At 37.8% G+C, this 20,101-nt stretch overlaps 1 protein-coding gene and 1 pseudogene across 1 annotated transcript in view; both read left to right on the forward strand.

The window, feature by feature from the left end:
• The first annotated feature begins 2,578 nt into the window (after positions 1-2,578).
• On the forward strand, positions 2,579-4,389 carry LOC118990500 (ribosomal L1 domain-containing protein 1-like; annotated as a pseudogene).
• Positions 4,390-10,873: 6,484 nt separating this feature from the next.
• CHIC1 (cysteine rich hydrophobic domain 1) overlaps positions 10,874-20,101 on the forward strand; it is an 89,171-nt gene continuing 79,943 nt past the window's right edge. Inside the window, exon 1 of the mRNA XM_037051108.1 lies at positions 10,874-11,244. Coding sequence (XP_036907003.1) covers positions 10,958-11,244 — 287 coding nt within the window. The 5' untranslated portion in view covers positions 10,874-10,957. The remainder of the gene's footprint in view (positions 11,245-20,101) is intronic.

The following is a 20,101-nucleotide window of genomic DNA, read 5'->3' on the forward strand; positions in this document are numbered from 1 at the left end:
TATTTACTTATATGCCACAACCACAATGTTTTGCTTGCTATAGGTTTGTAGTATAGTTTGAAATCAAAAAGTATGATGCCTCCATACTCATTCTTTCTCAAGATTGCTTTGTTGTTTTTGTTTACATATACATTTTAAGATTATTTCTTCCATTTCCATGAAATCTGCCATTGAAATTTTCATGAGGATTGCATTCAATCAATAGATGGCTTTGGTAGTATGGGCATTTTAACAATATTAATTCTTCCAATTCACGGTCACAGTTTATTTTGTCATTTGCTTATGTATTCTTCAGTTTCTTTAATCAAAGTCTTGTAGTTTTCTTGCACAAAGGTTTCACTTACTTGGTTCAACTTATTCCTAAATATTTTATTGGGTTTTTATTTCAATTACAGTTGACATTCAATATTATTTTGCATTAGATTCAGATGTACAGCATAATGGTTAGACAGTCATATACTTTACAAAGTGTTTCCATAATATTTCCACCTGGCATCATACTTAAGTTCTTGTAATATTGTTCACTATATTGCCTATGCTGTACTTTACATCCCTATGACTATTTGTTGACTACCAACTTGTAGTTCCTAATTCCTTTACCGTTTTTACCCAGCCCCCAACACTGCTCTCTGGCAACCATCAATTTGAACTATGTATCTGTGAGTCTGTTTCTGTTAGTTTGTTTTGCTCTTTAGATTCTACATATGAGTCAAATCTCTTTCTCTGACTGACTTCACTTGGCTTAATACCATTAGGTCCATCCATTTTGTCACAAATGGTAGAATTTTCTTCTTTTCTATGGCTGAGTAGAACTCTGCTGTATATATGTACCACCACTATTTTTATTCACTCACCTATTGATGGGCACTTGGGTTGCCTCCATATCTTGGCTATTATAAATAATGCTGCAATGGACATAAAGGTGCATATATTCGATTGAATTAGTGTTTTGAGTTTCTTCAAATATATACCCAAAACTGGAATTGCTGGGTTATGAGGCAGTTCCATTTTTAATTTTTTGAGGAACTTCCGTACTGTTTTCCATAGTGGCTACACCAGCCTGCATTCTCATTAGCAGTACACCAGGATTACCCTTCCTCCAGTCTTCACCAAAACTTTTAGTATATTGATTTATTAACAAAAGACATTCTTACAAATATCACAGTATCTGAGCTGATATCTCACTGTGGTTTCAATTTGCATTTCTCTGACAATTAGTGATGTTGCACATCTTTTCATATGTCTATTGGCCACCCATATGTCCACTTTGGAGAAGCAAGTATTCAGGTCATCTGTCCTTTTTTTATTGGTTTGTTTGTCTGTTTGTTGGTGTTATGTTGGGTATTAACTCCTTATCAGATGTGTCATTGGCTGATATATTTTCCCATTCAGTAGCCTGTCTTTAATTTGTTGATGGTTTCCTTTCCTGTGCAAAAATTTTTTAATTTGATGCTGTCCTATTTGTTTATTGTTCCTTCTCTTTCACTTGCCTGAGAAGATATATCAGAAAAAATATTCCTAAGAGCAATACCAGAGAGTATACTTGCCTACGTTTTCCTCTAGAAGTTTTATGGGTTCAGTTCTTACATTTAAGTATTTAATGCATTTGCATTTATTCTTACATATGGTGTAAGAATGCTGTGTAGTTTTTTTGCATATATCTGTCCAATTTCCCAAACCACTGTATGTATTTACCCCATTGTATATTCTTTTTTAAAAAGATCTTATTTATTTTAGCCCTGGCTGGTGTAGCTCAGTGGATTGCATGTGAGCCTGTGAACTAAAGGATCATGGTTCGATTCCCAGTCAGGGTACATGCCTGGGTTGCAGTCCAGTTCCCAGCAGGGGATGCACAAGAGGCAACCATACATTGATATTTCTCTCCCTCTCTCCTTTCCTTCCCCTCTAAAGATAAATAAAAATAAAATGTTAGAAAAATTTTAAAAGATTTTATTTTGACAGAGGGGAAGGAAAATAGAAAGAGAGGGAGACAAATGTCAATGTGTGGTTGTCTCTCATGTGCCCCCTAACTGGGGACCTGGCCTGCAACCCAGGCATGTGCCTTGACTGGGAAATGTACCTGTGACCCTTTGGTTTGCAGGCATGAACTCAATCCACTGAGCCGCACCAGCCAGGGCCCATTGCATGTTCTTGTCTCCTTTGTCATAGGTTAATTTGACAATATAGGTGTGGATTTATTTCTAAACAGTCTATTCTTTTTCTCTGATCTCTTTCCACTTTTGTGATAACTATAGCTTTGTAGTATAGTTTGATATCAGGTAGCATAATATTGGATTGGCCATAAAGTTCATCTGTTTTTTTCTGTGAGGTGGCTCTAGTGACACTGAGTTGTCTTTAACTTCATTCAAAACAATTTTATTGACTTCCAGGCAAGATGGAGGAATAGGTAAATACACTTTACCTACTTGCATAACCAAAAAGAGGACAACAACAAATTTAAAAACAAAAAATAACCGGTACTACCAGAAAATTGAACTGTATGTAAGTACAACAGCCAAGGAATTAAAGAAGAAACATTCATTCAGACCGGTAGGAGGGGCGGAGATGGACAGCCAGGATGGAGAGGACACAGGGTAAGGCTGTGGCTGGAGGACTGGGTGGGTGAGGCGGCAGCTGGCAGACCATGTGGTCCCACATTTGCATGCAGATAAAATGGGAGATACAATGGGGAGTGAGACAGATCACACTACCCAGGGTTCCGGTGTGGGTAAATAAAGCCTCAAAACCTGTGGAGGTTGTGGCAGTGAGAGAAACTCCCAGCCTCACAGGAGAGTTTGATGGAGAGACTCACAGGGTCCTAGAATGTACACAAACCCACCCACCCAGGAATCAAAACCAGAAGGGCCCAGTTTGCTTGTGGGTAGTAGGGAAGTGACTGAAAGCTGGCCAAGAGCCAAGCAAGAGGCATTGTTCCCTCTTGGACCTCTCTACCACATACAGCGCCACAACACAGAGATGTGGGTTGCCCTACCCTGAAGAATACCTAAGGATCCACCCCTTACAACATAACAGGTGTGCTGACATGAAAAAATACATGGCTCAAATGAAAGAACAGATCAAAACTCCAAAAACACAACTAAGTGATGAAGAGATAGCCAACCTATGAGATGCAGAGTTCAAAACACTGGTAACCAGGATGTTCACAGAAATGGTTGAGAATGGAAGAGTCAAAAAAGGGAAGGCTATGCAAAGTGAAATAAAGAAAAATATATAGTGAACCAACAGTGAAGGGAAGGAAACCGGGACTAGGAGTGATTTGAGTAAGGCCTCTTCCTTACTGATACAAGAATCAGGAGGATCTTACCCTTGGGAGACATTTCTATAAGAGAAAGTTCCAGTACCTGTAAACCTTAAAGCCAAGAATCCTTCCAAAGAGATCAACACATTGATAGGTGGAACTGTCTTAAACATCTCTAAAAGTGATTCTTGCAGCATTCTACACATTGGTCATACTGGAACACAGGCTCAACACATCACTGAAAACATTGTTGCTGTCATAAAAATGCTTTCACAGAAACTGCCAGAGATATGAGAGAGTGTGAAACTCTTGTATGTGAAAACTGAGAGATCAGTTGCCTTTCGCATCTTTTCTTCATTTGTCAGCAGTTGGGATGAAGCCAAAGGAGTGTACACTCCCAATCAGAAGAAAAAAAGAAGAAAAGAAAATACAAAAGCAGAGAGAATATAATGAAAGAAGAAGAAAAGAAGGCTTATGAAACAGGCTAGAAGGCTACATCACCCTAACCACAAAGAAGGTGGCCTCTAAAACTAGTGGTGGTCCAGTAAAGAACCCTGGACCCCAGAAGAAAGAGAACTCCATGCTTGGTATGAAAGAGCCCTGCAGAGTAAAAGCCCAAAATAAAGTGCAAGACAAATTTGAAGAAGAAATTCCATTAGTGGTTCCAATAGGAAAAACTCCTGCCAAAGAAAAAGTAAAAATACAAAACATGCCACAAGAAAGAAGTCTCCAAAAGAGAGTCCAGGTTTCAACACATTTTGTTGGAAGAAGAGAAAGTCCATTCCAGTTTGGAGACACCAAAAGTAGCAGATCTTAAGAGTCCAGGTAAAAGCCCATGGAAGAAGCCAAGAATCAAAGAAGAGGTGGAGAAGGAGAGAAACTCTCAGTTGGTGAAAAATGACCCAAGATAGACGCCCAAAAAGCCAGAGGCCAGATACTTCACTACAGGTAATAAATCTGCAAGGAAAGCTCCCAACACCACCAAACAATGTCCCCCCCAAAACCAAAGTGATATACTCAACCTAAAGTCAGTGACTGAACCAGGAGGAAACATCAGAGCTGCCTGGAAAGCTTTTGAAAAATACCCAGGTCCTGTCACAACTTTCTCCAAGCATGAGGCCTCAACTTAAATGTGTTTAAACTCCTCACAAGTTATTCTGATGTATGTTTTTGTGTGTAAGAACAGAAGTTTGAGGACTTTGGCCAAGATGGAGGCATAGGTGGAAACACTGTACCTCCTCTCATAACCAAGTTTAAAGTCAACAAGGTTTCAGTAACAAAAATGCAGCCAAAACACAGAAAATTGAACTATCCGGAAGTTCGACAACAATGAACCATTGTTTCAACCAGACCAGTAAGAGGGGCTGAGCCAGCAGCAGAGCCGGGTGGAGCAAGAAAGATCTCCCAACCCAGGTGCACAGGCAGCCTTACACAGATCCCAGGTGTGGGGTAGCAACAGGCAGACCCAGTGAGGGTGTAAGGCGGCAGGCTGACCGAGGTCACACATTTGCCCGCAGATAAACCAGTGAAGGAGCGAGCAGTGAGACAGACCGAGCAGGCCTGAGCAATGGGAAGCAGCAGAGGGGACCGCCATTGCCCCTCTCTGACCCCGCCCCCACATAAAGCATCACAACCCAGCAACTGACTTGCCCTGCCCTGGTGAACACCTAGGGCTCCGCTCCTCATACCTAACAGGTGCAAACAGACCAAAATATGGCTCAAGAAGAACTCAAAGCCCCAGAGCCAATAACTCTAAGTGACCAAGAAATAGCCAACCTCTCAGATGCACAGTTCAAAACACTGGTGATCAGGATGCTCACAGAACTGGTCGATTTTAGTCACAAATTAGAGGAATAAATGAAGGCTAAACGAAGTGAAATGAAGGGAAATGCACAGGAAACTAATAGTGATGGGAAGGAAACTGGGACTCAAATCAAGGGAGTGGACCAGAAGGAAGAAAAAAATGACCAAACAGAAAAATATGAAGAAACAAGAATTAAAAAAAATGAGGAGAGGCTTAGGAACCTCCAGGATATCTTGAAACACTCTAACATCTGAATTATAGGGGTACCAGAAGGGGAAGAGGAAGAGCAAGTGGAAAACTTATTTGAACAACTCATAAAGGAGAACTTCCCCAATCTGGCAAAGGAACTAGACTTCCAGGAAGTCCAAGAAGCTCAGAGAGTGCCAAAGAAGTTGGACCCAAGAAGGAACACACCAAGGCACGTCATAATCACATTAGCCAAGATTAAAATGAAGGAGAGAATCCTAGAAGCAGCAAGAGATAAGGGAATAGTCACCTACAAAGGAGTTCCCATCAGACTGTCAGCGGATTTCTCAGAAGAGACCTTACAGGCAAGAAGGGGCTGGAAAGAAGTATTCCAAGTCATGAAATCCAAAGACCTACATCCAAGATTGATCTATTCAACAAAGCTTTCATTTAGAATGGAAGGGCAGGTAAAGTGATTCTCAGATAAGTCAAATTCAAGGAGTTCATCATCGCCAAGCCTTTATTATATGAAATGTTAAAGGGACTTATCTAAGGAAAAGAAAAAAAATATGAACAGTGAAAGGACAGCAAACTCACAGTTACTAACAACCACACCTAAAACAAAAGCAAACTTAAGAGGACAGCTATGGGGCGTAAGGCTTTCCTTCTGATTCATGGGGGCTTGAGCCAAGAGGTCACAGATTTAATCATCAAGGGTGTTTCAATTTTAACATAAATAAAAGGAAGTATAACTTTTTTAAAAGATTTTATTTATTTATTTATATTTAGAGGGGAAGGAGAGAGGGAGAGAAACATCAATGTATGGTTGCCTTTCGTGCATCCCCTGCTGGTAGTTAGCCTGCAAGGAACCAGCCTGCAACCCAGGCATGTGCCCTGACTGGGAATCGAACCGCGATCATGTGGTTTGCAGGCCCGCGCTCAATCCACTGAGCTACACCAGCCAGGGCTCTTTTAACTTTTATTTTTGATATTAGAGAGAGGGGTTGGGAGGCAGAAAGAGAGAGAAAGAAACGTCAAATAAGGAGCAGAACCACAGAAATGAATATCACATGGAGGGTTAGCAATGGGAGTCGGAGGAGGAGAAGGGGGGAGAAGGTACAGAAAATAAGTAGCATAGATGCTAGGTAGAAAATAGACAGGGGGGAGGGCATGAATAGTAGGGGAAATATAGAAACTAAAGAACTTGAGACACATGGACATAAACTAAAGGGCGGAATGGTGGGGCAGGGGTGTGCAAGGTGGAGGGTAATGAAGGGGAGAATTAGAACAACTGTAATGGCATAATCAATAAAATATATTTAAAAAAACAGAAGTTTGAATCCATGTTTTGTTTTTTTAAGCCATGTTTTAAATTGCTCTTCTGTGTCTTTGCCAATATACTAGAAAATACGGTGCTTTTATTAAAGTGTAATATTTGTTTCAGAGTAAACGAAAAAAAAAGAAGGTATACAAATGGATAACAAGCACATTAAAGGATGTTCAACAGTATTAGCCATTAGGGAAATGCAAAGTAAAACTATAAGAATAGGTATAATCACAAAGATAGACAAACAAATGTTGGAGGATGTGGAGAAAATAGAACCTTCATACATTGCTGGTGGAAATGTGAACTGATTGAACCCCTTTGGAAACAGTTTGGTAGTTTCTTAAATTTAACATAGTCTTACCATATGACCCAGCAATTCCACACATAGGTATCTCCCCTAGAGAAGTTAAAACACATGTTCACAAAAGGATATGTAGATAATTTTCATAGTAACATTGTCATAATATGCAAAAGATGGAAGCAATGCAAAATGTTACCAATTGATGAATGCATAAACAAAATGTGATATATCCTTAAAATGGCATTGTATTATCAATAAAAAGAAATTAAGTACAAAAATTCATACACACCAACAACAATATGGTGGTTACCAGCGGGAAAGAGGGGTGGGGGGACATAGTAAAGCAGGAAGGGGGTCATATATATGGTGATGGAAGATTTTACTTTGAGTAGTAAACACACAACTAAATATACAGATGATACATTATAGAATAGTACACTTGGAACCATTTTATTAACTAATGTCATCTCAATAGATTTAAAATGTTTAAAAAAAGAAATGAAGTACTCATACAAGGCACAGCATGGATGAACTGCAAAAACATCACATTAAGAGAAAGAAGGAGGTTGCAGAAGACCACCTATTGTATGATACAAGTTATGTGAAATATGCAGAAAATAAATCTGTAGAGACAGAAAGTAGATTAATTATTGCCTGGGTCTAGGGGTGAGAGTGCAGAATGACTGAAATGGGACAGTGATTTCTTCTGGGTGTGACAAATATGTGTAAAAATTAGTTTGCTGTGAACCCTGGCTGGAGTGGCTCAGTTGGTTGAGCATTGTCCCACAAACCAAAAGGTCACCAGTCCAATTCCTGGGTTATGTTTCCAGTCAGGGAGCCAAAGCTACCAATCACTGTTTCTCTCTCACATTGACGTTTCTTTCTCTCTCTTTCTGCCTCCCATCCCCTCTCTCTAAAATCAAAAATAAAAGTTAAAAGAACCCTGGCTGGTGTAGCTCAGTGGATTGAGCGCGGGCCTGCAAACCACATGATCGCGGTTCGATTCCCAGTCAGGGCACATGCCTGGGTTGCAGGCCGGTTCCTTGTAGGCTAACTACCAGCAGGGGACGCACGAAAGGCAACCATACATTGATGTTTCTCTCCCTCTCTCCTTCCCCTCTAAATATAAATAAATAAATAAAATCTTTTAAAAAAGTTATACTTCCTTTTATTTATGTTAAAATTGAAACACCCTTGATGATTAAATCTGTGACCTCTTGGCTCAAGCCCCCATGAATCAGAAGGAAAGCCTTACGCCCCATAGCTGTCCTCTTAAGTTTGCTTTTGTTTTAGGTGTGGTTGTTAGTAACTGTGAGTTTGCTGTCCTTTCACTGTTCATATTTTTTTTCTTTTCCTTAGATAAGTCCCTTTAACATTTCATATAATAAAGGCTTGGCGATGATGAACTCCTTGAATTTGACTTATCTGAGAATCACTTTACCTGCCCTTCCATTCTAAATGAAAGCTTTGTTGAATAGATCAATCTTGGATGTAGGTCTTTGGATTTCATGACTTGGAATACTTCTTTCCAGCCCCTTCTTGCCTGTAAGGTCTCTTCTGAGAAATCCGCTGACAGTCTGATGGGAACTCCTTTGTAGGTGACTATTCCCTTNCCTCTTGGCTCAAGCCCCCATGAATCAGAAGGAAAGCCTTACGCCCCCCCCCCCCTTAGCACATCATGCAGGAAGTTACATAGCCTACTTTATTTTACAGCCACTCCTAGTTTTACTATTCTTGAAAGTCACTAAATTATCATTTTAGTAAAAGGCAAAAGATTTATACGATCTGAAGAGAAACCAGAGTGTTTAATTATCATTTGAAAATCATGTTTTTTAGTGTGTTTACTGACAAAATGTATTTTTCTCAGCTTGCCCAATTCCAAATTCTCATATAGTTCAGGAAAACAAATTACTTTTGGAATCACATATGCCTTTTTAGTACACTGAATATGCAAGAAAACAGATGAGAAGATTTCACTATATGTGGGAGTTCCTTCCAGCACAGCAGCCCCCCCACCCGAACTGCTTTGTCCTTTAAACATTTGGCTAAATGTCATGAGCTTCTTTCCATTTTGGCAGTGGAATTTTCCCCTTCTTGGCCTTCCCTCCAACTCCCGCACACATCATTTTTTTCACTTTTACCATAGTTCCAGTACCTAATCACAAGTCCACCCCTTTATCTCTTCTTTTTCTTTCTTTTAAGTTATCTCTTCCTAGTATAATCCAGAATGGTGAACAGGTAAAGCTATCATTTAAGTAGTAACCAGCAAAATATTCACTCTAGACATTAATTTAGTGGATATTTATGGATAATAATATTTTTGGAAAAATTTGAGTACAACTTATGGCTTGTTTTGTTTTTTGAAAGAAAAGAACTGCTGTAGAATGTTAATTTGATCTTAAGTCTAAGGTATGCGAGTCCTCTAAATGACATATGACATGTTTTTTATTAATATGTAAGAAAGGCAAATATATTGTGTATGTCTGGCCAAAAAGCTATTATAAAGTATTTTAACGTTCCATCTTTAGTTATAATTTCTGGTTAGTAGATAAAATACAATAAAAAAGTAAATTTTGTTGCTTATTGATAGTGTACAACTTATTTTTAAAGTTCTTAAATAATCAAGCTTTTGAGTATAAGTTTTTTCATTTAATAACAAACTCCTCAGTAATGATGATGGTTTGATCAACACCTCTTATAGAACTAATTTCTTCCTCTCTCATACATCCTAAATGCTTTGTTTATAATGCTAATTTAAAGCTCCTCTTAAAGTGTGGCTATGTCACCAGCTAATTGGGATGCAGCTGTAGTACAGCACAAAGAGCAGTGAAGTCTGTAGTGAATACCTGTATTACAATATTTGTTTTATTACTTAACAGATGTGTGACTCTCTTATATTAATGATTCCTGAATTATGACATGAGGTTATTAAATTGTTTCATACATGGATTGGAAATTCAAAATATGTATTGTCTACACCATTTTAGTGGATGTGAAAATAAAGTATTTGAAATAAAAAATACTTTGGACAAAAGGTAACCATAGACCTTGATAACTTACTTAAACTTTCTGAGACTTGTTGTGCCACCTATAAAGGAGATGCCTACCTCAAAGTATTGTTTAACGATTAACTGAGATACTGTATGTGAAGGAATATAGCTCAGTCTCTGGAAAATGAATGATGTTAATTAATATTTACTTAGGCTGGAATGCTCCCCACCCCATTCTCCTCCACCACCACCCCCAAAATGTCCAAAATTCAAAGATCTTTCAAGAAACCACCCAAAAGTCACCACTCTTCAAAGCCTATCCAAACGACTTCAGTCTTCTGTTCAACTACTAGACTTTGGCATCAAAAGAGATCTCGAAGTTTAAAATCAGAACTGCCATGTAGTAACTCCATGACGTTGGACAAGTTACTTAGCCTCTCTGCACCTAGGTTTTCCACCTGTGAAATGAGATAATCATGGTACATATTTCATAAGGTTACGAAGAATTAAAAGAGATACATACATTCAAGTGCTTCACTTAGAAAGTCCTCTGTATTACAAGGTAGGAATAAAAGTAGTGATGGAGAGTTTCCCTTTCAGTAAAATGTTAATAAAAATGCTTTCTAGAGTGTGATGAAGTTATGATGCTAAAGTATTTTAAAATGTAATGAGGAACAAATGTAAAAATTGGTATACATGTTTAGATATTTGGGGCAAAGTTCAAATCTTACTTTTATAGAATACACCTTCCCTACACTGAGGGGTGAGTGTGGATAATAATAGTCACTATTAATTAGAAGGAAGTAAAACCATAACATAAGCACCCCAAGATAAAAGCGGCAGAAGACCACAGAACAGTATTAAGACCAGCATTCTTTGGAATTCACCTCTAACGTCCCTCTTCACTTAGAGCCGCGCAAGCGTACACTGAAACCCCCATCCTGTCTGCCCCAATACGCAGGCGCATCTCCTCAAGTCCTATCCCTACCATACTCCTCCTTCTCTTCATTTCGTTCCCCCTCCTCTTCTAGCATTTCAGCAGGTTCAGACTCTTCTACGTAAGGGTGGCGGGCGATCGAGACGTCACGTGATGAGCATCCTGCTTCCCAACATGGCGGAGTTCGACACCATCTCGGAACTGGAGGAGGAGGAAGAGGAGGAGGAAGAAGCGACAACGTCGTCATCGTCGCAGTCGTCGTCGTCGTCTGTATCGGGGCCCGAAGATGACGAAGAAGATGAGGAGGAAGAGGAGGAGGAAGAAGAAGAGAAGGAGCAAGAGGAGGAGACACCGCCGCCGCCTCGCGTAGTGAGTGAGGAGCATCTGCGGAGATATGCCCCTGACCCTGTGTTGGTGCGGGGCGCCGGCCACATCACCGTGTAAGCGAGTGGGGATCGTGGGGTTTTAAAAGACTGAGATTTGGAGACAGAAATGAGAAGATGATCAAGTGGTTAGTGGAGTGGGGGAGGGCTTACTGAAGCATACAGTTAGCAAAGGGCACCTGCTGTAAATGGAGAAATAGAGGGAGACAGGTGTAAATGAAGTGAGAATGCAAATGTAATGCACCAACGCCTGGTAACGAGTGAACATAGGACAGGGAAGTGATGAGTTTGGGAGACAGAAGGATTAGACTAAGGGTGAGTCTCCTTGCTTCTCTGTGTATGCTGGCAAGTGAATACTCTTTCAACTGCAGGATATATCAGAAGAGTCTTTGCTGCTAAGATTGGTGTCTGGTGGAATACGGTGATGGCTGTGACATGTGACCTGGTTTCTTCAAAACAGAAATATGATATATTTTGTGAATAATACAGAATTCCCACTCACCGACGTATTCATCCACCCATTCTTCCTATCCAGTCCTTATATGAATGAGTACAGTTATCCTTTCCACATCTTCATTACCCTCACTCTGACTTTCTGTAAATATCACACAATTACAAGTTCAGGTGGAACATCAGCACGAAAAGTAGAGAGAGTAATGGACTGAAAATGAGGACTCTTGGGTCTTAGTCCAAGCTTTGCTTTTTTCTGGCCCTATGACCTTGGTCAGGTTACTTCCCATTTCTGAGCTTTTTCTCTCCATCTGTAAAATTAGGGATTTGGGATAGATGGTTTCTAAAGCCTTTCAGCTCTGAGATAATTTAAGATACTTGCTAGAGATTTGTGTATGTCTAAACATTAAGTATTAAGACATTAAGTGTATATGGAAATTAGTCCCACAAAAGCCAAAGATGACTTCTTGAAAACTTATGCAGAGTGACTTTTTAAAAGATTGAAATCTTGAATAATGTTTGAGAAAATAAAAGGGGGGACCTCAAAGCCTAGTAGTTGCAAAGCAAAAGAAAATTTTAGTGATTCTCTGGGCTTTGGAGACTGCTTTCTCATTTTTATGTGCTTGGGCAGTAAATACTTGAAAATTTCGATATTGTGTTATGTTCATCCTCTTAACTATGCTATCTTCTACTGCATCCTCAAAATAGAGCTATATTTTTACTATCAGGTCATACTGACTCTAATTTTGATAACGGCTCCCCTAGCCCCTTTGACTTTCAGCTGAATTTATATTATCTCAAATAGTTTGTCATAATATGCACCACCTCCCCCTTTCATGTTAGCTTTTAATTTTAACATGTTCAGTGTTTTGATTGCAATACTTTTGTGATATTTGCATAAAAAAGAAAAATTTTTAAATTGTGGAAGAATTGGGGGCCATTTTTAGATCTGCTTTTTTGTTAGGCAATTTCAACAGGGTTTTGTTTTTGTTTTTGTTTTTGTCCAAGAATGTTATTGACAAACTACGATTACTAGATGCCAGCTTTCTGAAATGTTTTTACTTTCATACCTTTTTTCATACCTTTTATCACTAAAGAAACACCTTTTTACTCAAAATAATTATGATTCTGGCACAAAGTTTTATTTCGTGCATATTATTTCACACTACTGAACAGAAGAAGGGTTTTTATTCCAAGCCATATTTTATATTCTAGCACTCCTCCCCTTCATGATTTTTTTAAAATTTGGAGAACAGACAAGGAGCAAGGAAACAGAATTTTAGTTCTTTGAAACTTATTTGTGGTTCCATTCTACTCTTCAAACAGCCATGGTAAAGTACTTACCAACCTATTTGTAATGAAAAGGAAAGCACTGACGCTTGCCATGCCCAGGACCTTGTCATAGGTATAATGTCCCTCCCAGCTTAAAAATTCTGGAATTGGGCCCTGGCTGGTGTGGCTCAGTGGATTGAGTACTGGACTGCAAAGCAAAGAATGGCTAGTTTGATTCCCAGTCAGGGCACATGCCTGGGTTGTGGGCCAGGTCCCCAGTAGGGGACACATGAGAGGCAACCACACATTAATGTTTCTCTCCTCTTTCTCCCTCCCTTCCCCTCTCTCTAATTTATTTTTTAAATCCAGAATTAGGGGTGTGAAGTAGTGGTGCTGGTAGAAACTGTTGGTATTAATTGAAGCCAAAACCTGAAAAGCAGCACACCAGTAATGGAATTGTTAACTAATGCATATAGTTTGGAAAATTATTTTGTATTGTACACATTCTCTCACCATTTGATGTCAAATGTCTGGGGTTTGAAAACAATGAAATGTTTAGGAGAATATTTAAATTGATCTGAAATTCTGTCAGTGGCAGGAAAACCTTCTTTATATCAGGTAAAGTAAGACCCTTAGGAAGTAATTGATCTAATTCTGAGACATCTAAAATATCAGCTTCTGTTTAATTTTTTTCTGGCACGGGAGTGTTAGAGTTCCCCTATCTAAATGAAATATTTCTTATTCTCTCCCACCTCCTTCTTTGCCATTCTTTGTGTAGTCATCTATTTTTTGATGACTCTTGGCTCTCAAATTTAAACTTTGAAAAGAAACAATCACTTTAAACTTCATTGTATCTTAAACCCAGCATTTCCCCTCCTCATATTGGCTGTGTAATCCAGTTGCCCCATTTCTGACCCTGATACCACCAAATCCTTATGTCATTTTAACTCTTCCTCCTCCTTGAATTGTCCTATGCCAGTCAGTTCCAGAATTATGTCATCATGCATTTTGAAATGTCTGTTAGATATTTTATTTTATCCATTCTATTGGCACCACTCTAGTTTGGGTTGTCATCATCTTCTGCTTGAATTATTGCCAGAGACTGCCACCTGTCCCCATTCCAATCTATTCTGCATGCTTGTGCCAAACTAATTTTTTTGCTTTAAAAATTGTTTTTATTCCAAACTAATTTTCTTAAAACACAGTTTAATCATGTCATTTTCCTGCTGAAAAACCTGCATTGGATCTTAATTAGGTCTGAATTCCTGTGCTCTCTTCCTCCAAACTCAAAAGTTAAGGAGTCTCTCCACTTGTCCAAATCTCTTCCCTCCACTTATGCCATTCATGCCTTTCTCTTGCAGGCTTCTCCCAGATTTTGTTCCATCAGGAAGACCCTGTCTCTCTAATATTATGACTCTAAGCCTCTCTACTGGCTCAGCTTGTAAACACATTAAGAGTCTAATTTTGAAAAAACAAAATAAAACAAAAGGTTTCCTAGACCTACATTCCCTTCTAGCTACTGTCTAGTCTCCCTTCCTTCTCCAGATTTATGTTTTAAAGGTTTTATTTATTTATTTATTTATTTATCTATTTATTTATTTATTTTTGGACATAAGGGAAGGGAGGGAGAAAGAGAGGGAGAGAAACATCAAAATGTGGTTACCTCTCGTGCGCCCCCTACTGCAGGCCCAGCCCACAACCCAGGCATGTACCCTGACTGGGAATCGAACCGGTGACCCTTTGCTTCGCAGCCCAGCGTTCAATCCACTGAGCCATGCTGGCCAGGGCCAAATTTCTTAAGACTGGCTACACTCACCTTATCTATTTTCTCTTCTTCCCTCTGTAATCTGGATTCTACTACTATGACCACAGATGAACTGACCTTAAGATCACCATGACCCTCTTGTTGCTAAATTAATGGGCAAATTTTATTCCCTATCTTTCTGGTCCTCGTGGCTGCATATGACACTTATAATGACTTCCTCTTTCTTGGAGGCTTCTATTCTAGGGGTCACAAACACACAGGCTTTCAGAAGCAAGATAGGTCACAGAAAATGATGCAGCATGAGTAATGGTGGGGCCTTACTTGAACTGGAAAATATGCTTTGCCTAAAAGTATTTAAATTCCAATTAAAAAAGAAAACATTTTTTCTAGCCAAACAAATCCAGGAATTCCTTGCCCACTTCACTCTCCTTGTTCTCCTTGTATTTTTCTGACTATACCTGTCTCGTTCATGGGCTTCTCTTCCTCTCTTGCCCCTTGAATACTAGTGATCTCTAGCATTTTGTTCTCAGCCTTCTATTCTTCTCATTCCTTACTCTCCCTAGATAGTTTTATCTTGACTCTCATGGTTTCAATTATCCGATATCTCCCAAATATGTATCTCTGTACCAGACTCTGCTCAGACTCTTATCTGATTTTCCCCACCTTGTGGCCCACCGTGATCTTAAACTCAACACGGTCAATGCAGAACTCATTTTCCCCACACAAACACATACCTATTCCAGCCCCTCAGAAAAAACCCCTAATATTTCTGTATTCTCCATCTCAACTAAATATACCTCCGTTGATCTCATTATTCATCCTTGGCTTTTCTTTCTCACTCACAGTTTTCACAACCAGACAATCAGGAAGTGTCAACAATATCTGACTGAAACTATTATTCTCTGTACCACCACTTCCCTGATTCATACCTCTTTCATCACACTAACTAGTCATCTTGCCTTCATCTTTGTCACATTCATATCCATCCCCAGCCTGCTGCCAGACTAAGACACCACTTTCCTGCTTGACTATTCTGTTTTCCTTTTAATTGTAGGATAGAATCTAAGCTCTGTGACATGGCATATTGAACTGAACCTTGCTGATCTAAGAGCCTAATCTGACATTCCCGTTTACTGCTTATGTTTTCCTATTCATGGCACGCTATTTCTTATCTCTTTGCCTCTAAATGGGGCCTTCATCTAGTATTCTAGTACCCACTGTCCTAACCCCAGTTTTCCATATGTTTCCAACTCCTGCAAGTCTTCGTCGCCTCCACTAAATTGTAAGCTACAATGGCAGGAACATTTCTGCTTCCCTCTGAATCCTCAGCACCTGCCCTGGAGTAGCCTTTCAATAAAAATGAGTTGAATGAATATTGGTTCACTTCAGTAGCACTCCATATTGATTCACTTTACTAACATGATAGTGCATACTGTATTATAGGCCCTCAACAAATACTAGTTAATTGAATCATGCTATGGAAAGTATTTGTGTTTTTGAGCATAGTTATATATGGATACAATAATATCACCAGTGATGGGATGGTATGGAGTGACTTTACTTCTGAAGGTTTTGTTAAGCTAGCCCTTATGTACCAGAATACCCATCTACTTGTATCTTGCTAATATATTGGCATTCTAGTCACTTTAACAAGATGCTAATCTTTTAACATACAATTAATTATAATTTCTTAAGAAGTAGAATGACCTAACCACACTCATTGTAATTCCAGTTCTGAGATGATGATCATAAATGGAAATTTAGGGGTCTTTTTCCAAATCCCCCCCAAAAGTATGGTTAAATTAACTCCCACAAATTTGAGGTTCTAGAAACAGAAATAATGAAATGTTTCTTGGGAGTATGAAGTGTTTCTGAATAATGTAATTTAGTAACTATCACTTTTCTTCTTGATATTTTAAGGTAATATTTGGATCCAATGTATTGAAACAAAAAGAAAATTCTTTATCATGAATTTTTTCCCTATTTGTAAGCATTACCATACTCTTTATATTACTTAAATATATAGATATTTGCCCTTGATAGTATATCTCTGGGTAGAAGTTAGAGATGATAGTTTACCAATTCTCAGATATTTATAAAAATTGTCTCATTAAAGTTAATCTAAAAGAGATGAAGTGATTAAATATAGAATTGAAAAGGGCCAAATTTGCCAAACAGTACATTTCTGCAAAAACTTAGCACTAATGGAATGCCTTCTCTGTTAATAGCTCTCTCTGAGGAATTACAGTGATACATTGTTAATTTGTGCTTGTATAATGTAAATATTTTATAACAGTTTAGACTTTGAGAATACTGACACTGTGGTAACACTTTCCATTTTACAATGTGGCAAGACATGATTGTTTCCATATGAGACATCAGATTTAACAGTACTTTCTGAAATTTTCTGAATCATACGAAATAAATTTTTATTTTCTTTGGTATAGTAAATAAAGTTCAGTACACATGCTTCACAATCAGTGTTACTATAAGTGCATAGTTTTCCAGTTAAATCATATTTGTTGTTAGCAGAATTTTACTATGCCTTGATTTCTTTTCTTAAACAACCAGAACACATGAACTTTAATTAGTGCAAGGTTTTCAAAAACTGCTGTATAGGCATTTTCAAAAGGATTAAAAACAGTGAGGGGTATAGGGAGGGAGGGAAGGAGAGCTAAGAGGACCCATCCTTCTTTGCTTTAATTTCCTTTACTCTAAAGAATTGTCTAAGAAATTAAAATTTGGAGCATTGAAGACATTTGACAAATAAAATACAGTCATTAGGAGCCACTAGCTGGGACTGCCTCAAACACATAATAGGCTGTATATTTAATGAAGCCAATAAAATGACAGTATGAGCAGTTCCCAAATGCCTGTTTGCCTCATGCTGAAGACCCCGCATCTTGGCTAATACCTGTCACTAATCAGTAATGGGTAGATGCACTCATCCGACCTCTATGTTCTTAACTTAATGGTTTGTTAATGGAATAGCTGAGGTTTTTATTCAGCAGCAGCCAGTTCAACCTTTTTTAATAGTGACTAAGTGAAATGTTATGCTTAAGGTTATTCGAGTTAAGTAGTCTTTTTAAGTGCTGAGTATCTAATAAAGAAAGTCAAGGAGGAAATCCCTAGTAGGCAAGAACAAGATTACTGCTGCTTTTAACCAAAATTATGAAAGTGTATTGGGCCTACTTTGCCTATCTTTATACCTTTTTGAAGTAGATATATGTAGCCCATAAAGGAATATTTTAAAAGTAAAATGATACTTTTCTTACCATTTCTAATATACTTTTTATATTTTAGAAAAAACAATCTCTTTTTATACTAGAGTAGAAAATTGGTAGTGTGACTATAGCAAGCATTTCTTGAGAACTTGAGTGCTGGGCTAAGCACTGTGAAGAATACAAAGAAACATAGTACAAGCTTTGTTTTACAAAGCTAATAGGAAAATTGCCTTTAAGATATCGATGTGTATACAGGAATAAGTATAAAGGACACATGGACAAAAACTGAAGGTGGGTGGAAATGGGACAGAGATCGGGAAGGCTGGGGTGGGTTGGCTGGGATGAGAGTAAAAGACAGAAAACTGTACTTGAACAACAATTAAATAAAAATATATTAAATATATTAAAATAAAAAAGATATTGATGTGGAACACCAAAATAAAAGTAAATTTATTAATTGTTGAATTGTATGGTACATATCAGAAGTGGCTGTGAATGTTCAGAAAAGGAGAGAATCCATAAAGGTTTGAGCATTCAAGGCATTGGAACTTGACTTGAGCCTTGAAGTCTGCGCAGGATTTAAACTAGGGAGAGGAAGCAAGAGGAATCACATGAACAAAGGTGAGAGCCAACATAGAAGTGCCACTGGAAAGGAAGGAATCATTATGAGAATGATTTCAAAGGAACAAATAACAGGAGTTGGAACTACCTGAATACAAGTAACATGCAAAAAACAATACCATAGTCTAGGTTAAAGACAATCAATGTGCCATTGATGGAGATGAGGAATTTGAAAAAGGCAGCCAGTTGTGATAAAAGACAACATTTAATTTTAGACATGTTTGACTTGTGGTATTACCATTTTGTAGCAATATATCCAAATGGAAACTTTCAGTATGCAATTAGAGATTAGACACTATAGCATGTTAGAAAATATAATACTAGAGATACGGATTTGATGGGTCATCAGCATAAAAGTAATTGTAAAAACTATTAAATATAGATAAACTGTTGTAGCTTCCTTAGAAAAAGCAGATGACTAAAAGCTAAATTTGGGGAAAAGGCAGAAGTGTTACAGGAAAGTGAAAAATGGAAGAGTGTTAGGAAAGGTGTGATCAACAGTATCACAAGCTGCAAAGTCAAGGGTAAAGTTCTGAGAAAAGGACATTGAATTTAGCAACAAATAAGAAAAGATGAACTTGTTCTGAATGAATAAAAGGTTGTTTTCCGTAAAGTGACAACACCACAAGTCAAAATTTCAAAAGGCTAAGAAATAAGAAAGGGGGATATTAAGGAAATGAAAACAGTGGAAAAGAAGGTTCATTTGCCTTGTGATAAATGCAAAGAGAGAATAGTAAAGCTAAGAATTTTTAAAATAATAGAAATATTTGACACACTTTGGAAGACAGATGTATATCTTCTACATATTTGATATCTAGTAAAAGAATGGCATCTAGGAAAAGTTAAAATGGCAGCAATCTAATGGAGGTAGGAACATGTTATTGACATTGCACCTAAGAAGCATTTAAACAAGATAAAGGAAATAGAGCTCTACTTCTAAGTGTATCATGTCTACTTTCTGAAAGTGAAACCTGTATATATTCCACAATATGAATTTACTCCTTGTGGAATAATGAATTATACCTTTTGACTAGTGATAAAGTTGTTATTTAGCTAAACATGATTTAAATGAAATATGTTTCTTGCTCTATTAAATATTTGTGATATTATTATTGATCGCTGAGTTAGTACATAATTGAAAATATATATTTAATACTAGAATGTTAGTTTCTTAAACAGTATATTAAATTCCATAAAAATTCATGTACAGGGTATACTATCTTGTTTTTTAAGTTTGGCTCTGCTCTTAAAAACTTGTTTTTTAAGTTTTCCTTCCTTTATATCTATGTATAAATATAAAGGGAATGTTATTATGAGAATATTATGTTCTCATTGCATACTGTTCTGACATCTGGGGAAGTAATGAAATATTTTTTAATAAAGTCAAGTTCTGTTTTCAATTGCTAATTAATTTTTTTCAACTATTTAAAAGTAAATCAATAGAATTTGTTGTAAAATACATTTAAATGTACATGTATGGTATATTCACGCACAGATATGTGCCTTGCTACTATACTAGATCCTGAAGGTAGAGTTTTTGTTTTTAAGACTAGCTTCTGTCCTTGAGAAGAAGCTATTACCA

This window comes from Sturnira hondurensis, unplaced genomic scaffold (assembly GCF_014824575.4).
Source record: "Sturnira hondurensis isolate 20B ecotype Veracruz unplaced genomic scaffold, ASM1482457v3 Scaffold0007187, whole genome shotgun sequence".
Lineage (NCBI taxonomy): Eukaryota > Metazoa > Chordata > Mammalia > Chiroptera > Phyllostomidae > Sturnira > Sturnira hondurensis.